At 40.1% G+C, this 25,133-nt stretch overlaps 1 protein-coding gene across 1 annotated transcript in view; it reads left to right on the forward strand.

Annotated features, from left to right (window-relative positions):
* The window catches only part of AMBRA1 (autophagy and beclin 1 regulator 1), a 405,622-nt gene that overhangs the window by 354,737 nt on the left and 25,752 nt on the right, over positions 1 to 25,133 (forward strand). Inside the window, exons 17-18 of the mRNA XM_054971604.1 lie at positions 13,089 to 13,181; positions 13,768 to 13,961. Coding sequence (XP_054827579.1) covers positions 13,089 to 13,181; positions 13,768 to 13,961 — 287 coding nt within the window. The remainder of the gene's footprint in view (positions 1 to 13,088; positions 13,182 to 13,767; positions 13,962 to 25,133) is intronic.

Raw genomic sequence — 25,133 nt, forward strand, 5'->3', positions numbered from 1 at the left:
AAACAAGCGAATCCCTTCTGTTCTACAAGCGTTTGTGAAGGAGAGGTTGATCTGAAGAAGACTCGCTCTTCCCCTTCGTTGAGTTCCAGAATTTTGTTGGCGCCCCCCCCCCAAATGGCAGCAAAGAGGCAAAGTCCCGCTCTCGGTAAGTCAATCTCGGCTACCTTGCAGAAGGGGGAGTCGCTCGAAGAGTTGGTACGCAGGGCGGTGGTGGAAGCTATAAAACCCTTTGTTGACAAGCTGAACGAAACTGATCAAAGGGTGGGCTTAATTGAAAGCGAGGTGAAAACCATTAAGGCAGCAGCGGGGGGGGCAGAAAAGTCTGCTCTGGAAAGTGCGTCACTTGTGAAGGCTACAAAAAAGGACCTGAAGTTGGTGGAGAACCAGCTGATCGGGCTACAGGTGGAACGAACGCAGACAATTTTGCGTCTCCAAAACGTGAAAGAGGAGGAAAATGAGGATCTGTGGGATTTGGTCTCGGAATTACTGGCGACACCCGCGAGGACGACTAAAGAAGAGGTTAAAAGCGCCATTTTGGAGGTCCGTCGGGCTTCTTCAAAATATGCAACAAAGCGACAGTTGCCTCGTGAGATCATTATTGACTTTTCATCTAAAAAGATTCGGGACACCATCCTATATAACTCATACAATGCGGATTTGGACTTTATGGGTTTGAAAGTCAAGATTTTGAAGGACGTTCCATTTCTAGTCCGGAAACGGCGTTTTAAATATAAAAAGTTTGTAGCACTTCTGAGGGACCATGGAATAAAGTACAAATGGTTATTCCCGGAAGGAATATGGTTCAGATATAAAGATCAGGCCTATAAGATATTATCAGAAGATCAACTAAAGGATTTTGAGAATAAAAACCCAGAACTCTGCTGCACCAAGAACGAAGAAAAGGAGGAGCCGGAGGGGGGGGGAGGAGGAGAGCATCGCAACAGCAGTTGCACAGAGAGAATTGCGTCCGGGACCTAGAAGGGGGAGGAAAGTTTAACCAGAATTTGAAATGTTTATTCTCTGTATGATTAACCACTCCATCATTATTTTATGGAGCTATTTTTGTATTGACAGTATGAAGGGAAACATTGAAGTGTAGTGTTTAGTGTTTGTAGTTCATTCCCCCCCTTTTCTTTTTCCACCCCCCCTTTGTCCCTTCCCTCTCCCCTTTCCTTGTGATAGTTTTGTGTAGTGTTTTGTAGCTATGAAAAATAAAAAATTTAATTAAAAAAAAAAGAAATCTTAATCTGGCATTGAGAGCATTATCCAAAAGATGCTTTAAGCCTATGACTTCATGTCCCCAAAGGAACTGACCTTTAAAGCCATCTTTCAGATGGGAATAAAATCAGCTAGAGAAGTGTCAGAATGGCAGGCACTAGCAGTAAATAGAGATCCATGCCCTTTCCTTCAAGATGGTAGAGCAAGTTAGGAATGGAACCAACTTTCTTCCAAAAGTGAACCCCACATTTTCATAGGACAGAAAAGATAGTACTTCCCTTCTTCTAACCTAATCCAAAGCATGGGAAGGAAAAAAGAATCTCACTACCTTGATATACGTAGAGACGTGAGATTCCACTTGGGCAGGACTAAACAGTTTTTCACAAGTCTGGGACACTAGTTGTGTGTTTTCAGGAGGTCCTCCTTGGGACAGAGAGTGTCCTTTTGTTGACTAAGTAGGTAAAGCAGAGGGTACATAATTCTGGCATGTCAAGCCAGAGGTCTGGAGATGCCCCTAGATGTCAGGGTGCCCTCACTAAGGGAAGCAACGACATAGGCAGCCTATAAATCCTCTAGTCGTTAGAAACTTATCAGTAAGGTGGCCACATGGAAATCAGTATATTCTCTCATCAAGAAATATAGGATAAATTCTCCTGCCCAGAGACAAGCCTCAGCAGGAGGGTACCACAACACACCCTCTAGGCCTGGAAGCCAGACTACCCACCCTGGGGCACACTGCTCTTGTATGTCCCAAAAGTATGGACTGCCCTACTCCTAGGATCACTGGAGAATGGAAGATTTGTATTCACTTACCATGAAGCTTCCTTTTTCAGTGGTCCAGAAGTGGGGCAGTCCTACCCACCCGAGTTTCTTGGGGGGGGGTGGCTTCTAGGATTTGATGAAGAGTTAGGATGATAGTCTTCCTCCAACTGGATTCAAGGGAGGGACCTTTCTATTTATTAAAAATAATTGAGGGGAGTTATTTTCCCCTCTTGGTATTGTGATGGGGAGTCAGAACTTGGGAACGGACTGGAATTCCAGGGACAAGCCCTTCCCCTTTGGGAACAAAATCAGCTGACAGACCCTGACTTCAGAGAGGAGGAGCTATATCCTAAAAGTATAGACTGCCCCACTCCTGGACCACCAAGAAAGGAAGCATCACGGTAAGTGAATACAAATCTTCCATTACACAACATAATCAGAAATTGCATGCAAAATGGAAATGGTAGCTGGCACAAAAATTCTAGTGGTGCAATACAGTCAGATTTATGTGCAGAAAAAAAATTAGGTTGGCAGACAGCAAGAAGCAGGATAATTAGCAGGGGAATGTCAATTTAAAAAATTACAGTAATCTGAATGAGATAAAGTAGTAGAATGAACCCAAGAATGGTTAGAATCTACAGAAAGAAAATAATTTTAATGATGTTTAACATTACTGTTGATATCATCTGAAAAGAACTGTTGCTTGAGAAAATGGGAAAATAGTAACATCAGGAACCAGTAAAAAATTGAAGGAACCAAGGAACAAGAATCCAGATGGCAGATAAGAATCCTGTCTTCAAAGTTGAAAGGGAGCTGTGAGGAATGACTAGAAAAGAAGAGGAGAGATTAACAAGAGGAGATGAAATATTGTCGAAGGCTTTCACGGCCGGAGAACGATGGTTGTTGTGGATTTTCCGGGCTGTGTAGCTGTGGTCTTGGCATTGTAGTTCCTGACGTTTCACCAGCAGCTATGACTGGCATCTTCAGAGGTGTAGCACCAAAAGACAGAGATCTCTCAGTGTCACAGTGTTGGCAGGTAATTTATTCAGGAAGGTGGGTTTGGGCTGAGTCATCCTGTAAGAGTTTCCCAGGGTGTGGAATGCTAATGGAGGGAGGCTTCACTGTATCCTGAGGAGGCTCTTTTGCATATGGATTGGTGCTTGATATGCTAATCTTCTCTGCAGGGCTATTGTAGGATGTAGAGTGTTTTGTTGGCCTGGTGTTTTTCAGGACTGGAAACCATGCTCTGTTCATTCTTAAAGTCTCTTCTTTCCTGTTGAAATTGTGCTTATGAATTTCAATGGCTTCCCTGTGCAATCTGACGAAGTAGTTGGAAGTGTTGTCCAGTATTTTAGTGTCCTGGAATAGGATACTGTGTCCTGTTTGAGTTAGGCTATGTTCAGCCACTGCTGATTTTTCCAGATTTTTCCATCTTCTTTTATTCTTGTCTGGATGCTACACTGTGTGGTCCCGATGTAAACTTGTCCACAGCTGCTGGGTGTGCGGTATACTCCTGCAGAGGTGAGGGGGTCTCTACTGTCTTTTGCTGATTGTTGTATCTGTTGTATTTTTCTGGTGGGTCTGAATACTGTTTGTAAATTGTGCTCTTTCATAAGCTTTCCCATCTGATCAGTGATTCCTTTGATATATGGCAAAAACACTTTTCCTGTGGGAGACTGTTTTTCCTTAGTTGTTTGATTTATACTTGGTTTAATTGCTCTTCTGATTTCATTTCTGGAGTAGCCATTTGCTTGAAGTGCGTGGTTTAGATGATTAGTTTCCTCGTTGAGAAAGTGTGGTTCACATATCCGTCTTGCACGTTCTACTCATGTTTTTATTATGCCTCTTTTCTGTCGAGGGTGGTAATTGGAGTTTTTGTGTAAGTACTGATCCGTGTGAGTTGGTTTCCTGTAGACCTTGTGACCTAACTGAAAGTTTGCTTTGCGGATGACCAAGGTATCTAGAAATGGAAGTTTACCCTCAATTTCTTTCTCCATGGTGAATTGTATTTTCAGGTGGATATTGTTGAGGTGGTTTAAAAACTCTTATCAATACTTCCTCACCATGGCTCCAAATGATAAAGGTATCATCCACGAACCAGAACCAGACTGTAGGTTTGTGGGGTGCTGATTCTAGAGCTGTCTTTTCAAAATGTTCCATGTAGAATGAGTTTTTCATGGTAGGGAGGTAAATAACATCACTTGCTAAATAACATCACAGCTCATTAACATTAATTAAAGGGACAGGGCATTTTTTCCTCGAGTTGGTTGGCTGCCCTGTTCTTTGCTGGGTTTGGAGGTAAAATTTTGAATACAGCTGCACTATCTAAAAGAAAAAAATAAATATGTGGTTGGGTGTGGGGTATCAGGTGAAGAGATAAGTGAACAGGACCAGCCACTCTTAACATTTGCTGCAAGAAAGAAACCCAAAATGACAACAGGCTCCTTACTTTTATTTAGAGAAGCATCTCAAGTGGAAAGGAACAGATCAGACTGGTTACACAACAGGAAAATCCAGAAGTTATCCTGAAAGAAGGAATAAATTGTATCTGCAGACTCAACAAAATGTTGTCTTTGATTGCATCCACACTATGTTGGCTATAGCTCTGTTGTTACAGTACAGTAGTCATCTGCTACTGGATTGACTTATCCTCAACAGGATTATCTAGCTGTGATTGATTGCTATGGCAGAACAGTAACACAATATCCAATGATGTTTGGATGTAGTTCACTGTGTAACTCTACTGGCTTATCTTTCTTTCCCTCATTAATTAGGCTGATGCAGAAGGGTGAAGGTTGAAAAACCAAATCTGTTTCTCTTGTCTTTCAACCCCGCCCCCCCCCAACCACCTTGATATCTATGACCTGGTGGAACCCTTCAGTATCATTTGTCACATCATTCCTTCCCTAGTCTTCAGTCTTGTTCCTGCAAGATATGCATCAGCTACATTGTTCTCCTGTGTTCCCATTTTGAAAAAACAAAACCAAGGTTAAAGTATCAAACCTGACTTGTTTTGAAGATCTCGCTCAAGTGTTAATAGGCTTGCTGTTTAACATAATGCTTCAGCACCTGCTGGAATATAGACTTGCTCTTACAATTTATAATGTTCTTAACTTGTATCTGCTTTCTTCTTGAACCAGTTTTCTTCTGGTCTTGAACCAGTTTTTAAATATCCAAATGAACAAGTTACTTTTAAGGTTTTAGCCTTTAATTGTTTTTAGATATTAATGACTGCTCAGCTACTTTGAGGGAATTAAAGTAGGTGCTAATTGAAGGCTAATTGAAGTTCAAACTGCTGTAAGAACTTACACAATTTAGAGCACGTCAATCTGTTGAAGTATTTTAAGTCACTCTCTGCTTTGATAGGACCTAAGTAGCTTGAGTGGTTCCAAAAGAGCAGAACATCTTAAACAGTGAAAAACTAAGTGCCATCCTAAACACTTACACAGTTCTGAGCCTATTAAAGCCTGTGGACTTAGAAAGTTGTAACGGTACTCAGGATAGTACTATGAGACTCTTATAATTCTCTTAAGTAGCCAGAAATGATCTAAGATTCTGACATGGTTTACTCAGTTTATAGAGTCTCATAACAAGCTCTAATGCAGAAACCATGACTAGTGAAGTACAGTGGCACTTAACGTCCAAGAATGTGACATATATATGTGTGAAATGGGGTTGCCGCCAGAAGGAAGCAGTTTGGTATCTTCTGTTTAAAAACAGTTAACTTGTCTACAAAAAAGTCCTCTTGACAAGTCTGAAACTTTGCCTACTCTTTCATCAACTGAAGTAGATCCAATTCAAGGACTTGATGTTTTTTGTATCTTGTCTTTTTGACCAGCACAGTGGCTATCATTACCATACTTTTCTTAAGAATGATTTCTATTAATTTTTGCAATGTGTTTTTGAATTTTTTTACAAAGTTAGAAAAAACAGTGCAAAAGAAAAAAGGATCAGGCATAATATGTCATAAGCAATGCAGAAAACAAATTTTAAAAGTAGAAGTCAATGCAGTAACACTGTAGTAAGACTGCAAGGTAAAACATACAATAGGCATTGGAGCAGACTACAGTTTTGTTCTTTTTCTAAAGTGTCATGAACCATTCCTGTTCCATCAAGCCACATCTGGCACCTTCTGCCATGTGCTGATTTGGTATCCAAGCAACCACTTTGATAGGTTGAACAGTGAATCTACCTCAACACGACCCATTCATCTACATCCATTTGTGTTTCAGTACTGGATTAAGTTAAGCATCATAACAGTATCTTTGAGGGAAATGTTCCCATTGCTTTTCAGAAATTATGTATTGATCAGCATAATAATCTATATTATCTATTTTTACTGAATTCCAGATAAAATGTCTACCATTTGTAATACTTATTTCATAAATCTTTGTTACAGCCATTTTTAATTTTTAAAGGTATGCTTTCTGTACCAAATGACGATCCTGGCCTCGATAGGCCAGATAAGCCTGGTTTCATCAGTTTTCAGAAGCTAAGCAGGGTAGGCCTTGGTTAGTAATTGAATGAGAGACCTCCATAAAAGATTAAGGTCACTTTATAGAGCCATACAAACTACCTCTTTTAGTCTCTTGCCTTTAAAATTCCAGCAGGGGTTGCCATAAGTTGGCTATGATTTGATAGCACTTTCCACGACCAAATAATGAGCCAGTTCCATAGTTTTTCTTGGATTGCTGGAGAGCCAGGCTATAAAGACCAAAACACTGTGGGACAGTTCAAAATATTGTGGGGCAGTTCAAAATGCTGACTGTAGAAATCTGCAAAGCTATCAATTATGGCTTTGAATACAGATTCTGAAGGTCATGCATTTTGTAAAAACAATGTAAAAAATTGCTAAACCTCCTAACTGCTGTGAGAAGCCAGAAGACAGATGGGAAATTAAATTATCAGACAATGTGGGTAGGGCTTCAAGAAGTCTTGCTTTCTCTTCCACAGGAAGTTTCCCTTCCTCTGTTCTTGAGTCTTTATCCCTTTGCTGTAGTATATTTTGAATCTTGGTATTCAGTAGACTCTAGCACTCCTCTGCCCTTTATATAATAGTAAAACATGAAATTAAAATACTTGAATTGTAGAAAGAGAAAAGTGAATAAATGCATGTATACCTTGGTTTTGTGACTTAGATTTCTGGCCACAAAATGGGGGATTTTAGTACACTTCCAGAACAGTTTCTTAGAAACCTTCCATTTGTTATTAGCTCTGATTACATTGTCTGTTAGTTTACTCAACATTCCTCTAACATCTCTCTTTAAACAGATTTATCTTTTTGCTTGACTAGAACAAATGACATTCTAACTGTGCTATCCAAGACAGGAAATTTTCTAAAATACTGTTTGATATTTTCCTTGTTTGCTACGTTTGATTCAAGATAATATATTTGGTTTAAAACCCCTCTTAATGAGCAGATACAGTATGCCGCCATTAAGACCCTAAAATGTCATTAATTACCTGTTCTCCTAGACCTGTTGTGGTGGTCTTAAAGCAGTCTGAATTTGAATTTTCCCCTCTGTAATACTATTTGTTCAGTTAGAATGTATGTTTGTGCAGTCAGTTGCTGCTGAGCCAATTATTTTAACAGTGTTGGCCTTTTCCCTAAAACAAATACTCCAGCTGCAATATAGGCTTTCAGTTTTCTTCACCTGGTGTTCCCATTCCTAGATTCTTACAGAACCTTCCTGGGGAGGGCAACATGACATCTACCATTGTGAAGCCTTTAAGAGATGTAAACTGAGTCCCTAACATTCAAAGGTCTCCATCAGACATGCAGGAGAATGAGGTGGCAGAGACCTGGGGCAGTAGAATGGATCACATTGCTTCAGGCCACAGGTGAAGGTTTGTGTGTGATCACATTTTGGAATGCTTCCCTATATGAAAAACTACAAACAGCATATTAAGCCTGCTATGCTAGTTTTCTAGCTTGAATAAGGCTTTTACATGAAGGAACATTCAAAGTTGCAACTTGCCATCTGAAGTTTGAAGTGGTGCGGTCCATTCTGCTGCCTCAGGAAATTGCCATCTCATTGTGCAGTTTTGTACATAGTGCTCCTATGTGTGTGAACTGGGTCTAAGATATGAAGGTTTCTCTTATCCACCCTATTCAGGATGAATGGAGATATATTAGATATTGTCCTACAGAGATTGTTTGTCTCACATGGAAACCCGCTATTCCCATGGACACATTTTTAATCCATCTTCTGCTCTCAAATCCCTGCCACTGATTCTACTCAACATCTCAAGCACCTGTCCCCCCCAAGGAAATGCATAGCAGCAATACCTGCATGTGACCTGTTACTTTACTCAGATTCAAGAGGTTGTTTCTTTATATGACAGTTCCAGGAATCTCTCTTGTTGCACCAGGACTGGATAGGTTTGGGTTCCTCTGCTCCCCCTCCCCCCTCAGTGCTGAAAATTTGTGGAGAGGGTTAAACATTTTCTTGGAAAGTGAGCGAAAAGCAAATAATAGCATTAGGATGGTGTTGCTTTCCTTTTTTTAAAGTAATTTAGAACATACACTGGAAACTATTGGATCAGCATGGATAATCACAGTTCTGGGCTCCAACATTAGTTATTAGTTAACAGCCACGAATCAGGCCCGTTTTGGCACGGATTGGGCCCATTTTGGGACACTTCAGCGTGCAGGAGTGCTCCCGTGCTCCACAGTGGCTCAAGACAGGCCCAATCCGTGCCAAAACACACCCATTTTGAGGCGCTGCGGAGTGCAGGAATGCTCCTGTGCTCCACAGAGCCTCAAAACGAGCCCGATCTGCGGACGCATTTTAGGCCATTGTGAAGCGCAGGAGCGTTCCTGCGCTCCACAGCAGCCTCCAACACGAGCCCCTGCAGAGCATGGACGCTCGGGGGGGGGGGGGGCTGCGTGATGACATCACTTCCAGGAAATGACGTCATCCTGCTTTGCGGGAGCTCGTTCTCATGCGTGCACCCCCCTCGGCAGAGAGGTAGGAGCCAGGCCCCAAATCCCCCTCTGGGAGATTGAGAGGGCCTGGCAACCCTAGGACCAACTAATACTTCCCCTTCATCTGCTGAGCTTTTCCAAAAGTGGGAGGGCCATTGCAAGGCTTGTTATTGGCTTTCCTCAGCTGCAATAGCAGCCATAGCCACTGGAGGATCTAGAGGACTGGTCATCACTTGGGCATTTGGTTTCATTCCCCCTCCAGGGGCATTTGGTTTCATCCTCCCTCCAGGCTTTCTTTTTATTCTCATTTATCTTTCTTCCTCCTCCTCCCCTTGGGCTTTCCTTCATTTCTTTTTATTCCCCTTCTGCAATTCTTTTGCAGAGAGGGGAGAGAGCTATTGTGTTGGCTCTACCTCCTGCAGCAACCATTTTGAGTTTGGCTGTGCCTTCTGCAGCAGCCATTTTAGGTGACAGTCACCACTCCCTCACAAAATTCTAAAGGTGCTTGCAGGCTCAAAAAAGTTTTGGACCCCTGATAAGTTCCTGGTAAACATTAGAAAGAATGTATTTTTAACATTTCCTTTTTAGTGTTCTTATACTTGTGAGAGGACACAAGTCCAAAGGCAATGGGTAGTCTTATTACTATTTTAACATCCTCAAATTATTATATGATTGTGATGGGTTTCCAGGCCTTATTCTCACTTGAGGTGATTAACCTCATCTCCCTAGCATCCACGTGTTTCTTTTGAGCATGGAATTTTTTTTTTAAAGAGGCATATTCCATCATATCATTTTCATCTTTAATTTGCTTTAGTACAGCCCAAATGCATGTTTACCATCACAGCGAGAATGAGGCCTGCATCACACAAGTTCTCAAGACTGTTGAAATGGCTGCATGTCAGATTTATGTCCCTCCTTAGGCAAAGTCTTTCTTTTCCACGCAGTTTTTTTTCTGACCTTGTCTTGATTCTTCATCTATGGATGTTCAAGTGTATTTATGTAGTAATTACATTTTTCTATGTTTTTGTACTAATACATTTTTTAAAATTTTAAGAATTATTAATTACATTTAATGACGGCTTTTCTGCTAAGGTTGGTTTCTAAAGCAGCCAGTAATTAATTTCCACACGTAAAAAATGTGTTGGCTCCATGGATTTGTTTGTTTAGTACCAAACTCTTATCTCATGGGCACTGAGCAGTATACATTTGTGTCCCAAAAGGGCTTGCAATATAAATCATTTGAATTTATTATAAGAGACAGAAGGAGTGGTAGGTTAACATTGAGGAATGAGAATTAGGTTGAGAGGAGGATAGTTGCTACCTGGACCACCAGGTACTACAGGTGCTTCTTCATCTGCCTCACTGCCCTGTCACCTTTACTCTCCACTTCCTGACCAACTGTGACTCCCAGTGGGATGCGTGCAATTTCTACGCAATAGCAATCAGTTCTGCTCACTTTTGACAAAAAATGGGAAGGCTTTTTGCCAGCAGCAAAACTGGTCACTTTCCCCATTCCATCTCAGTTCAAGTTGTTTGCACATTCTAATAAAATATTCTAATAAAATATTAGAAAAGAGTTGGGGAATAGAGTGAAATGCCTTAAAATTCTACAGTTTACAGAAACCAAGATGAACAATTTCTCTGAGCTCTTCCTACTTTTTAACAGATGGAGCAATCCTAGGCAAAGTTACTCCAGTCTAAGCCCATTGATTTAAATGGTTTTAGACTGGAGTAACTGCTTAGGATTTCACTGTTAGTTGCAAATCACCCACCTTCAGCTATGGGCAATCTGTATTTACTTCTCCTTTATTCTTCCTACTCTGTTCTTTAGTGGGAAATACTAGTTCAAATAGATCCAGGAGTTTAAATCTGCAATACTGTCAGTATTATATAGTGTTAAGAATGCCCAAGAGTGCAGCTTGTTTCTGAAATCTGAAAGGTCTGCTGGAAGACCTGCGGGAGCTGTAGCTCAACATCAGAAACAAAAAGAGGTACAAGAACTGATCTGCTACCAAAAACACTTACTTTTTTAGTTCATCATAATTTATTCTGAATGAAATTACCAAAAAAACAGAGGGATTTTGATTTATATCGTACTGAGATTTAACTGACAGATGGCAATCTATTCCTAGTAACCTGCCAAATCACCTTGGTGCTATGCTTGCTTCACTGAGACAGCAAGTATGCCAGCTGAATATAAAGACAGAAGTTTCATAATGATGAATGAAAGCTTCCTTTCTTAGCTGAGGAATTTTTATTATAAGATTCATTGTAACTACTGCTTCTACAGTATAAGAATATTAATATTTGTACCTAATGGTGGCGAAGTTCAAAGGTATATTTCTTCCTCATTTAGAAAAGTTACATTTCACTGTGTATTGACATGCTGTGGTTTTGTATTTTTTTATATATATATATATATGCCACATCCATATAAGGCAAAATAAACACTTGTTTAATTAGATCACATGTGGTGATCTATACACTGTTTGCAAACTTATTCATTTGTTAGAAAATCATAATATTTCAAGCACTAATGTCACTGTAGTGTGTCATGTTCATTTTTGTGCAAAGACACATGTTCATCCAGAGCTTTGTACAGTGGCACTTGCATGCACCTTAATTTGTAATGTAAACAATGGAAAGTATGCAAGCATGGCTTAAGTCCTGGACAAAGGTCTTTCACATACTTCTGTAAACTCTTTCTCCATTCTATGTGCCTATAGAGAGGATTAGAGTAGGCCCAGAATGTGGGGTGTATATAAAGGGTTAAATTAGACCTCTGTCAGACAAGCAAATGGATTGTACAGCTCCTTTGCTCTCAGCAACAATTGTATGTACCAGAACAGATCATACTCAACATGCAGCTTTTTGACATTTGTGGAGATTGGTACAAATAAGGCCATTCAAGCCGGAGAGTCACAGAACAGGAACACTGACCACATCATTTTCAGCAATTAAATGGGTTGATTTAAAGTGGCAGCAATATCATATCAACTGTTCATAAACTCTGTTGTTGTTGTTTTTGCTGCCTTGGGCGCACATTTCCTATCTCTTTGTCAGGTTTGAGACTCAGGTGGATTTAAGCCACTTTTGTATTCTGCTGGAAGTATTATGAACTGATACATCTAAGTTATGAGTAGCAAAATATTGAACATTATGTATGGTATGTATCAAAGCTTTCTGAAAATATGCCTCTTGCCTTGTCCCTGAGCAAGTTCAAAGCTACCTACAGGCTGGGAGAGAGTAGGCATATGTATCGCTTTCTGGTCAGACATAAGGTATGTTATGCCCAAAGACCTAATTGGTCTCATGTAGTTGATTCCAACATTCCTGAGCTAGTTTGACTACATCTAGCATGGTTAGGGTACAGTTATATTTTCAATATCACTCAGAGGCACAATACTCCTACCATATACATCTTTCCCTCCCTATAGTGTGTGTTTTGGTGACAAAAGAAATGTTCCAGTAATGATAAGCTAATGTTTTATGTGGCAATTAACAATTGCATAGAAATTATTGTTAGCACTGCATTAGCAAAATAAAATGTTTTGTAACTTTTATACCCCAAATAATCTTAACTACAACTAATGGAAGGAATTTGTGAGAGCAAGTATTTCCCACCTTCTTCCCCCCCACCTGAGAACTTTCTACTGAAAATTTGGAGACACTTCCAAACAAAATGCAATATGGCATGAGGGAAGCTACAGTAAAGCTGTATGTGTCACTCACATATGCATGTACATATAGGTACAGGGGTGTGCAACTGTAATGCAGAGCTGCCCAGATCCTTGAGTTACACTGTGTAATACGCTTTGACTCTTTGTGAGAAAGGTGAACAATAAATAATGTAAATAAACAAAAAGTTAAAAATATGATCTCTGTGCTGGTTCTGCAGTATCTCATAAAGTGGGAGCTGGTGTTTGTAAAGGCTGATGTAATTTGGGCCCTATGTTTTTTAAAAGCTTAAAAGTATGCAGAAGCAGAATATCTATTGCAGGGATAGCTCTGGTTATATAACTCAAGAACTGGCAATACTTGCAGCAAGTTTTGGCACTCGTTACTTTGCAAAGGTGGATTTGGTGTACTGGGTAACACTCCAGGTATAAGTATTGGCAAGACTGCCTGCAGAGGACTTAAGCACAAAGACCTCTTACTATATTTCTCCCTCCCTTTTTAGGGCCTTAAACTCTGGAGTTGAGTATTACTGGGACCAGTTGAATGAGACCGTCTTCACTGTGCATTCCAACAGCAGGAGCACTGAACGGCCTGGGTAAGTTTCTTGGATGATGTGGAGACAACTAGTCAGGGCTGCAGGTTGTAAACTTGTTCCTCTTGAGTTTGCAAGGGATGGTCTTGAATTATTATTGTGTTTCCCTCTCACTTTCTCTTTTGACAACAGCTCTGAGTATTTAAATTTATCCCCCACCCCTGTTGCCACAATTGGCTAACAACAGCTGGCACAGTTCCAGTGGTTATATTTGGTCAATCCAGTAGGGCAGGTCAAAATACATCCATCAACCATGGTCTTTCCAGCTGTCCTTCCAGCTTATCATAATCATTTGGAAGCCATTTATTGGTGTGTGTATGAAAAAATTACATACATTACATAAATTACATTTATGATGGTAATGAAAGTGCTGTGAAAATAATGGATTAGTTACAGCTTAAAACAACTATGGGATTAACAGTGTCAGTGACAGGAGCTGCAAGACTAATGCAGATGCCTTTATTCAAAATCAAATATAGAGATAGAAAAGTAAAAATAATAAAATAAGCTTATTTCTAGGAACATGGAGAGTGTGGTGGTCTTGCCTTTTAATGTTCTGATATATTTGTCTCTCTTTCTGTCACTTCAGAACTAGCCGAGTCACGTGGAGGACAGATAGGGATATGGGCCTAATGAACGCCATAGGCCTGCAGCCTCGTAACCCAACCACCTCTGTTACATCACAGGGCACCCAGACTCTGGCTCCTCAGCTGCAAAATGCAGAGACACAAACTGAGAGAGAAGTTCAGGAGCCAGGAGGTGCTGCTTCAGGGACTACAGAAGGTAAGAACTGAGATAAGATGGCTCTTGATACCAAAAATCTAACCTCGTACACTGGAATCACCCAGTGTACCCAGATTCACCCAGATTCTTTTTTTTTTTAGTAGAAATTTTTATTTTATTAATAGAGTTAAAAGCCCAATAAAAAGGGCAAAGAAATAAAAGAAAGAAATAATGGAAGTATACAAAAAGAAAAAGAAAGTCAGAAATTATAAATAGCAGAAAACGATAATACCATTTTTCTCTACAACACCTATTTTATTTTAACAAACATCATACTTTAAATTTTAATCCCTCCCAAACTTCCTTTTCCAATCTGTCGAAGAGAGTTGTGGCTCTCGAAAACTTATGCTACAATAAAGTTGGTTAGTCTTCAGGGTGCTACTGGATTCTTTACTATTTGGGCATTAGCAGGAACCGTATGTAAAAATTTAACAGCCACATGAACTGCATCTTTTCCTGAGAAGGATTTAGTCAAGGTTGCAATTTTTAAAACTGTAATCTGTTCGTTGCTTACTCTTCTATATTTGGAGAGATTGCTGTTGACATAAATAGTGCTACTGGTCAGATGCCATCTGGTCAATGGTGGGCAGCCAACTACCTGTACTTTATTCTTAATGACGTGATGTTATCTGCATACTTTTGATTTAATCAGTTTCGTTGTTAAAAGTATTTTGAATAGATAACATATTAGAAGAATTAACTATGTGTGAGTATGGGGAGAGAGAGGAGAGAGAGAGATATCTGTGCGTGTCACCCTGTTAAAGAGTCTATATCTGGGGGTTATCTTGGGATTTTTTTTAACTGAAAGGAGGTAATCTTGAAGAGTAGTCCATAGACATTTTTCATGTGCCTTCCTTTTTTAAAAACACTTTTATTGATAATTCTGTATACAAAATGGTAAATGAAAGAAAAACTTGAAACAATACAAAGAGAACAAAATACCTTAAAACTGTGTTAAATAATATGCTATTTAGTTATTTATTTTATGTAAAACTGCTAAATCCTATAACTTGGTTGATGATTCCTTCACAGATGAAACATTATTCCTTTCTACAGTATTTGGCATAAATCAGTCTTGCAGATTACCATCATATGAATTACCACAATTTTTTTATCCTGCAAACAGAATTACCTTGGTGTATTGTCGAAGGCTTTCACGGCCGGAGAACGATGGTTGTTGTGGGTTTTCCGGGCTGTATTGCCGTGGTCTTGGCATTGTAGTTCCTGACGTTTCGCCAGCAGCTGTGGCTGGCATCTTCAGAGGTGTAGCACCAAAAGACAGAGATCTCTCAGTGTCCCAGCTTTTGGCCAGGGATTGCCTTTGCTTAAGGTTTCTTTGTCTGGAAAGCCTTGGAAATGTTTCCCCCATAGGAAACAATGGAGAGTGGGGGGGCACCTTGTTTAGGGGCCCACAGAGTTGGACCCTAGATCCAATCTTCCTGAAACTTGGAGGGGAGGTGTCTTTAGTGGACAGGAAAGAGTAGGTTCCCTGCAAATTTGTTGGAGTTTGCTCTGAAAATGCACCCTCAGTCCCCTGGATAGTTTCCCCCCATAGGGAATAATGGATGGATAAATTTGGGATTCTGTAATCCTACTGAGAATCTGACCCAGATTTCAGGGATACCGAATTTTTAGGGAATCCCTAAAACCTGGATTGGGATTGAAAAAAAAAATTTTTTTTTTCAGTGCACACCCCTAGCAGCTACCCTCCAGTGCTTCAGGGGAGAGTCTTTTGCACTCCTTTTATCTGCAATCCTTTTTAGCTCAAGCGGATACACTTGAAATTAAACATAGGTCTCTGTGTGTGCAAACCATGTGATGCCTCTTCCTCTTTGTACAGCTTTTCCTCTGCTTGTGCATTAGGTTGTCTTGAACATGTTGTGCTTTCTCAGTTTTTGACATAGACTTCCTCATCCTTGCCACAGAAAGAAAAGCAGCAGTGGCTGAACATAGCCTAACTCAAACAGGGCACAGTATCTTATTCCAGGACACCAAAATACTGGACAACACTTCCAACTACTTTGTCAGACTGCACAGGGAAGCCATTGAAATTCACAAGCATAAGCAAAACTTCAACAGGAAAGAAGAAACCTTAAGAATGAACAGAGCATGGGCTCCAGTTCTGAAAAACACCAGGCCAACAAAACACTCCACACCCGACAATAGCCCTGCAGAGAAGATTAGCACATCAAGCACCAATCCATATGCAAAAGAACCTCCTCAGGATACAGTGAAGCCTCCCGCCATTAGCATTCCACACCCTGGGAAACTCTTACAGAATGACTCAGCTCAACCCCACCCCTCCTGAGTAGATACAAATGACCTACATCTTTTCCACACTGTGACACTGAGAGATCTCTGTCTTTTGGTGCTACACCTCTGAAGATGCCAGCCACAGCTGCTGGCGAAACGTCAGGAACTACAATGCCAAGACCACGGCAATACAGCCCGGAAAACCCCCAACAACCATCGTTCTCCGGCCGTGAAAGCCTTCAACAATACACCGTATTGGCAGTTATGAATTTTACATTACGTAATCTGCCTTGACTCTCAGTGAGAAAGGTGGACTATAAATAATGTAAACAAACAAACAAACAAAAAAATGTTACTAGATAATTACTGGAAATATGGCCACCCCCTCTTTAAGAATTTTAAAATCAGATTTAAGAGGAATTAAGGTGATTAGTATAAAGGAGCTGACCTACCTTGAACATTCAATGTTATAAAAAACAATCCATTTACTTTCATGGTTATATCAGATCCTATTTAAAAATGGGGAATGCGCATAAAGAACATAGAACATATTTGTAAAAAAATAAGATACTTTGGGGGTCCTTAGTGATTGAAAAGCAGGGTAGATTGTTTTACTTTCCTGGTGCTTCTTGAGGGAACAGATATTCGCAGATTACTGCGTTCCAGTGTAAAAGGAATCTCACATAGGCAAAAGCCACTGCATTTGGTAAAAATGCTGAATAAGCCAGCTGCAGCTTTATTTATTTTACTTAATAGTACAATCCTAAACAGAGAGACATTCTTACAAATCCATTGAAGTCCATGGTCTTAGAGCTTTGCTTAGATTGGCACTGAATAGTTGTTAAATCTCAAGTATTCCCATATTTTAAATAATCAAACACTTCCATCCCTATTTAGTTGTGGATGAAAGGAACTCGAAACTATGGGAGAGTAATCTGTGCATAAGTTTAAGTTTATTGCAGATTCGCAGTGATCTCTGAATTTTCTTCTTATTTTAAATATCGTCCATAGTAACATGCTATGGCAGACCTGGCCTTTCCACCCACCCTAAATCCCCCTTCAGAGGTTTGGGGGCTTCCCTGGCAGTAAAGGACAGTAACTACAGTAACTACCTCCAATTTAGCAGGCAGAGATCCCTGACCCAAATTTTCATAGGGTCCCCTCCTCACTCAGAGGCTCCACCAGACAGGCAGCCTGTTGCTTGTATTTACCTCCCATCACCCAACTACTGCCCTGGGCTCTTGAGGAAAGGGAACTTCGAGTTTATTTTCCCTATATACTCTGCTACCATTTACTTAAACTTGGCCCATTTAACACGAATAGAGCATTTGAGGTTTCTTGGTGTGACATTTCCCCCTCACCTGATGACTTCAAGCCAACCAGGGTTAAACAAAACAAAAAGAAACTTTATTTACAAGATGGAACATAGGAGTGAATGTAAGTATTCTGGGGTTAAACAGGGAATGTTTCGTTGTAACAGACAAGGTTTGTAAACAACCAGCAAATATCTCCGCTGCCTTTTCTTAGCAGTGTCCCAAAAACCCTTCTCTCAATCTCTCACTCTCTCTAGTGGACTCCAGCTGTCCCTGGCTCAGCATTCCACCCCTTCTCATTGGTTGGTTTCTCATTTCAATGAATGGATGTGGGGGAAATGGATATTTTAGCAGTTGAGGAGGAACTGATATCAAACTCCTGAGGTGGAGCAAATTGAAGTGTGACTGTGTGATCGAGTGCATGGAAAGTTGGAGGGGGGAACACATGAGGTTCACTTGAGTGTCCCTAGGTACTTAGTAACATGTAGAGAGACTCTCAGATACCAGGGTATGTATGTATGTATGTATGTATGTATGTATGTATGTATGTATGTATGTATGTATGTATGTATGTATGTATGTATAACTTGCCTTTCTTTTTGAAATCCAAGGCAGATTACACTGTACAAGTGAAATAAAATATAAGCAACAGCTAGGACATTCATTGAGCAAAATACAATAACGGACAACAGTTACGACAGTCAATGAGCAGATACAAACATAAAGCCAAGAACAGAGATGAAATCTTTCTGAAATGCAGTGTAACTCGTTAACGTGACATGTTTAGCAATGTGGAAACTCCCCAGTAGGAGTTTATCTACATCAGCAGACAGTACCCAAAGGTGTAGTCTGTAGTCCCTGTCAAGACATCTCTCTGAGCTATTTCTTATATGACACAGCTCTGTAATCTAGTTAGAAAGCCCTTCTGAATAATTCAGTTTTGTATAGTTTGCAGAAAGCCAGGAGGGTGCCAGCATATATACGGGAAGCTGTTGATTTTGTCCAACTGCAGGGTGGTTTCTGCAGAAAGCCCTGTTCAGATGACTACATCGAGTTCCATAGCTATGAATGAGTTCTTCTAAATGCTCCAGGCTCTGCTAAGCCTCCCTTGGCCTTACTTTTTAAAATCTACTCTAGCCCTTCCCACTCCTGTTGACTTTCATTTCACTTTTGCTCCTCATGAATCTTCAAACTCTCTTTCCCTCCAAAATTGTACGCTCAATGGTTTTGTTCAGGTTTTTTTGAAAAACAACAAAAATATTAATGTTATATAATTACATCCAAAAGGGGAGTGGTAGAACCTTGAGACAAATTGTAAAGTGGCTAGGTTCCAGAATCGTGGTTTAGCTTCTACCAAAATAAATTAGCAGGCGAAATTAACAAGGTGTCTGCATGAAGAAGTTTATGAGTTGCAGTGGCTCATATTCACTGCTAAAAATAAATGTGAAAAAAACCCCACTCTGATATTGAAGCAGAAAGGACAGGACTTCTGTCCAAATTAGAGATGCTTGAATATCTGCTGGTTCAGCGTGCATCCCGTTCACTAGTGGCAAACAGGGACGAGATTTTTGACAGTTGATGCTTCCTTCCTAACCATATAGCACAATTGGTTTTTTGCGCATGCGTGTTTTCACAAAGTGAATGCCTGCTGATTAGAGGCTTCTTTAACTTTGCGGTGTTTCATCCTTCCCCAAACACAGCTTGTAAAACACAGAGTGGGTTTTTAATCTAGAGTGGGTTTTTTTAAAATGACACTAATGGCTGCCAGTCACTTTAAATCAGCAGTATCTTTGTGCATGCAGTTTTAGGAAAACTTGATGTAGATCAGTTCAGCAATCATTTGTTGGCTGTTTGGTACGAACTGAACAGATTGGATGATCTACTCACATCTAATCAGCACCTTGGATATGATTGGTTTCACTGTTGAATGTGTTCGTGGTGAAATTTGTGCACCCCTAATTCAGACCAGCTGTACAAAACCTTATACTGTGTCGATGAGAGAAATTTGGCATGAAAACTGTAGAGCAAACAGTGATGTATCTTGGGATATGTTATGGATGGAGCATCCTCTTTACTTAGTCACAAAAGCATATTTATGGTCACCTTCAGGATCTGTACGCAAGATTTTTCATTGAGATATGTCTACTGAACTACACGAATGGACAACTAATGTGTTATATATTTAGGGTTTTTTAAAAGAAATGGATGTTCATCTCAGACATGTCAGTGTAAAGTATAATCGTGATACATGCATGTTTATAAACAGTTACTCTTTGACTAAAACGAGATCCCACTTGCAAAATCACCAGGCTAACAAATGCGCTGATCAAGAATTCCTCACTACATCCCGACACGCACAGCAAACTATGCAAGACTGAAGCACAGCCACCTAGACTATATGGACTCCCCAAAATACATAAAGATTCAGTCCCACTCCGACCCATTGTGAGTGCCATTGGTTCACCAACATATGAATTAGCTAGACATCTGGCAGATCTCCTGCAGGACCACATCGGGAAAACCTCGTCTTACATCAAAGATTCAGCAGATTTCATCAACAAAATCAGTTCTCTGAAACTCAATCCAGAAGACATACTTGTCAGTTTTGATGTTGTATCCCTGTTTACCAAGGTTCCAGTAAAAGACACTATTGCACTGATTAATCAGATTTTCCCAGAGGATGTAACAGCCTTATTCCATCATTGTCTGACAACCAGTTACTTCCAATGGGACAACGAATTCTATGAACAGATGGATGGGGTGGCCATGGGGAGCCCACTCAGCCCAGTTATAGCAAACTTCTACATGGAACATTTTGAAAAAACAGCTCTAGAATCAGCACCCCACAAACCCAGTGTATGGTTCCGGTTTGTGGATGATACATTCATCATTTGGAGCCATGGGGAGGAAGAATTGATGGAGTTTTTGAATCATCTCAACAACATCCACCTGAACATACAATTCACAATGGAGAAAGAAAGTGAGGGAAAACTCTCATTCCTGGATACCTTGGTCATCCGCAAAGCAAACTTTCAGTTAGGTCACAAGGTGTACAGGAAACCAACTCACACTGATCGGTACTTACACAAAAACTCCAATCACCACCCCCGACAGAAAAGAGGCATAATGAAAACATTAGTGGATCGAGCAAGACGGATATGTGAGCCGCGCTTTCTCAATGAGGAAATTAATCATCTAAACCACGCACTTCAGGCAAATGGCTACTCCAGAAATGAAATCCGAAGAGCAATCAAACCCAGGATGAATCAAACAACCAAGGAAAAACAGTCACCTACAGGAAAAGTGTTTTTGCCATATATCAAAGGAATTACTGATCAGATGGGAAAGCTTATGAAAAAGCATAACCTTCAAGCAGTATTCAGACCCACCCAAAAAATACAACAGATGCTACGATCAGCAAAAGACAGCAGAGACCCCCTCACCTCTGCAGGAGTATACCGTATACCCTGCAGCTGTGGACAAGTTTACATCGGGACCACAAAGCGTAGCATCCAGACAAGAATAAAAGAACATGAAAGACACTGCAGACTTGGACAGCCTGAAAAATCAGCAGTGGCTGAACATAGCCTAACTCAAACAGGGCACAGTATCTTATTCCAGGACACCAAAATACTGGACAACACTTCCAACTACTTTGTCAGACTGCACAGGGAAGCCATTGAAATTCACAAGCATAAGCAAAACTTCAACAGGAAAGAAGAAACCTTAAGAATGAACAGAGCATGGGCTCCAGTTCTGAAAAACACCAGGCCAACAAAACACTCCACACCCGACAATAGCCCTGCAGAGAAGATTAGCACATCAAGCACCAATCCATATGCAAAAGAACCTCCTCAGGATACAGTGAAGCCTCCCGCCATTAACATTCCACACCCTGGGAAACTCTTACAGAATGACTCAGCTCAACCCCACCCCTCCTGAGTAGATACAAATGACCTACATCTTTTCCACACTGTGACACTGAGAGATCTCTGTCTTTTGGTGCTACACCTCTGAAGATGCCAGCCACAGCTGCTGGCGAAACGTCAGGAACTACAATGCCAAGACCACGGCAATACAGCCCGGAAAACCCCCAACAACCATCTTGAGGGAATGTCTCATATCTACTTCTAGCTCAGTATGCAGCCTTTGAAAATTATTGAATTTGCCAGTACATTGGGAATGAAGGTTTCCTACAGTATTTCCCCAGGAGTCTTTGTGGATTAATTAGTGTTTGTAAAAAGCTTTGTTGATGTAAATCATTACAAGACAGTTTACTATCAGTGGAACTCAGCAAGACAATAAAACATTACTAGGAAGTATTCAGCAACTGCTTCAGACTGAGGCCAAAGAGAAGAATTGTGTATTACAGAAGGCTTAGCGTTTACTCTTAAAATGTGTTTTATTCTTTGCTAGAGTAGACTCAGAGCAGAACTCATCTTGCAGATGTTAGTTTCATGTGGAAAGACACAAAGTATTATCTCCAAAAATTAATCTGAGCTCTGCGTATGCCAGTAAATGCAACTCATTTTCCCCTGTGCAAAGCTTTTCACATTCTGTCTTTCTGAGAGCCTCTGCTCCTTCTTTGGAAGGATGATTATAATGTGAGTAAACATATTAAAAGTGAATCCCTCTAGTGCTGATGTTTCCTTTTCTGTCAGTTAATTGCTGTCTTGTGTACTTTGTTGTTTGTGAAGCCTTCATAAATCAAAGAAATAAATATAAGTTTGGGCGAAAGGCTGTGAGAATGGTAGAAAGAGATGTTTGAAGAACAATAGATGTGTTCTGTTGCTGTTTCCACAATACAGAGAGTTTGATCTGGGCAAAGAGGAGCATTTTTAGACCCTGCTGTTTTCAGTGGAAAGGATCTAAGTACATGTTTAAACCAAACATTTAAACAAATAGAATTTAAAGAGTTTAACTGTGGCTGGATTGTGTCCATAATGTTTATCCTAGTCAAGTTATATAGTTGTCAGAATACAAGTAGGGAGGTCTTGGCAGAATAGTGGAACCTTATGTTGTGACTGATCTTTGGAAAGCCGCAAAGCCTTTGAATTTTTAATAAATTAGTTTTCATTTTCATATCAGATTCCTAAGTAAGCTATCATTGTAGAGGAAGACAATGTAAAATTCAGTCATATTAATGCCAGGGGGGGGCATTCTCCGTGACATTAGAATTTGTTGCTGACATAGTCTAAAGCGCAACAAGCAGATTTGTGGGATTTTGTGCAGCCTTAATAAGACTGGAAGATCGTTGGATGCCGATCTCTAGGGGGCATTATATATTCATCAATTTGAATTACACATTTGGGGTTCAGCCATACATTCCAAACCAAACAGATAATCCAGATATTTTCAGAAATTTCTTCTGCAGTTCTCCAGGCTAATGTTGTAATATTAAGTGAACATATGTTGTATCTAATTCTGAACTCGGCCCTAGATGCAGATCATTAAATCCACAGATTAGGGCCACGAACGGAGAAAGGAGATCTTTCTACAAACTGGGAGGGGCAATCAGGGTTGTAAACAACATGGAAAAAATCCAAAACTTTTTCTTAAATTAGGGGGGGACCCCAAACAGAGAAATGTTAGTTGTCCTTGCCTACCCAACCACATACTTTCTGGTCTGGGGATGGTCTTCCCTGCACTAGGCGGCCTTAAAATGACCCCAAATTGAGGACACAGGCTTCTGAATGGGTCAGGGGTTCAACATCTCCTCATCCACATTCCTTGTGGTGGAGGTAGCTGATGGAAGGCTCTGCATCCTGGGTGGGTACATGTGGGAGACAGTAGGAAAGAAAGGAGAGCCACCACTTGTTGCATAAACCAGGCAGGTGGAGGCAGCAGCACTACTGGAGGGCAGAGGAGAGGGAGTTGCTCCCTCATGTGAGGTGGTGACACTGCAGATTGATGGGCTGACTGGTGAGTGGGTGACCTAGCGAGTGGCAACCCTAGTGAAAGGGATGGGTGTTTGAATGCTACTGGATTTGATGAATAAATCCTGAACAATGGACTGTATGTGAGAGAGTTGCTATTTCATCTATTTATACCATCATGATTAGAGATAAATTTATAAAGCTGTGGCTTAGAAACCATATGGCGCCCACCTGTCTAAAAATTATATGCCTATATGAGACTCAGCCCCACTTCCATTTACTGATAACAGCATAGGAGCTGTTTCCTTTTAACACAGTCCTGTACCACTTTAATAAATATTCAATTTCAGGAGCCAGACGCTTGGTTCTTTCCCAACTGATCACCTCTTCTCCTCCTAACTGATTACATTCCAGAAGTTAGAAACAGACCATTACTATGTAGATCTTCGATTCAGACTCTTACTAAAGCACCACATGATCTCATCAGAGAGCACTACTGCTCATTTGGGGGTGTGGGAGGGAATTGTGCCTTGCTCACATACTAAAAGAGCATAAAGTAGGATTATATATTTCATAAGTATATAAAAATAAAAAATATGACACCGTACAGTCCAACACACATGGGCTTTGATCCAAACTAGAGATTTCCACGTCATGAAGATTTCTTCAAGGGCAACAATGTATTTCTTTTTTTTTCTTTTTTCTTTTTTTAAATTTTTTATTGGTGAGCATAATTTCAAACAATATTTCAATTAAACCCTATCTGATTAAATCTAACCTAACCCCCACCCTTTCCCCCCCTCCTTCTTGACTTCCAACAGCTTTCCAACCCTCTACCCCCTTTATTATTTAACATATCCTATCTTAAACAATCAAGCATCCCTACATAACAATCCTTACTCTAAGCCCTAATTACTCTATAATCTATACATATTATATTAGTTTTACTGATATTTCTTTGCAAAATTAATAACATACTTATCAAATTAATTTTACTAATACTTCTTCCCATAATTAACAGCATACTTCTCATACCTTATACTTAACCATAATTCAAACTTAATGATAGTTAAGTTAATATTCTAACTTAATAACATTTATTACTCTAAATAATTTCCTCTTCCCTTACTATATGTATGCTATATTACTTTTTCTAATATATCAATCCCACTTCTGAGTATCAGTTATAAATTCTACCCCTCCTATAGTTAACTATAATCCTAGCTTAGATTAATATAAACACACATTCCTTCTATTGGTAAAGCCACTTCTCTCTTCTGTTTGTAGTATCATAGTTTAAAAGTTCTCAAACTGCCACAGTTCTCCTTTCACATCCCATTTTTTCTCCAAATATTGTTTCATTTTCGCCCAGTCTGCCATAAATTGTTCTGGGTCTTGGTCTTTAAGTTTTCTTGTCATTTTGTCCATTTCTGCCATGTACAGCAATTTGTAAATCCAGTCCTCTACAGTAGGTACTTCTTGCACTTTCCATTTCTGCACATACAATACATACAGCTGTAGCTGTCATGTAAAATAACAATGTTCTGTGCTGCACTGGAACATTCTCAATTCCCAAGTTCAGTAGCAACAATTCTGGGTTCTTGTTTATTTGTATTTGTAAAATCTCATTTATTACTTCTATTATTTCACCCCAATACTGTTTAGCCACTTCACATGTCCACCACATATGATATAGTGATCCTTCGTGCTTTTTACATTTCCAGCACTTG

This window comes from Eublepharis macularius, chromosome 2 (assembly GCF_028583425.1).
Source record: "Eublepharis macularius isolate TG4126 chromosome 2, MPM_Emac_v1.0, whole genome shotgun sequence".
NCBI classification, from domain to species: domain Eukaryota; kingdom Metazoa; phylum Chordata; class Lepidosauria; order Squamata; family Eublepharidae; genus Eublepharis; species Eublepharis macularius.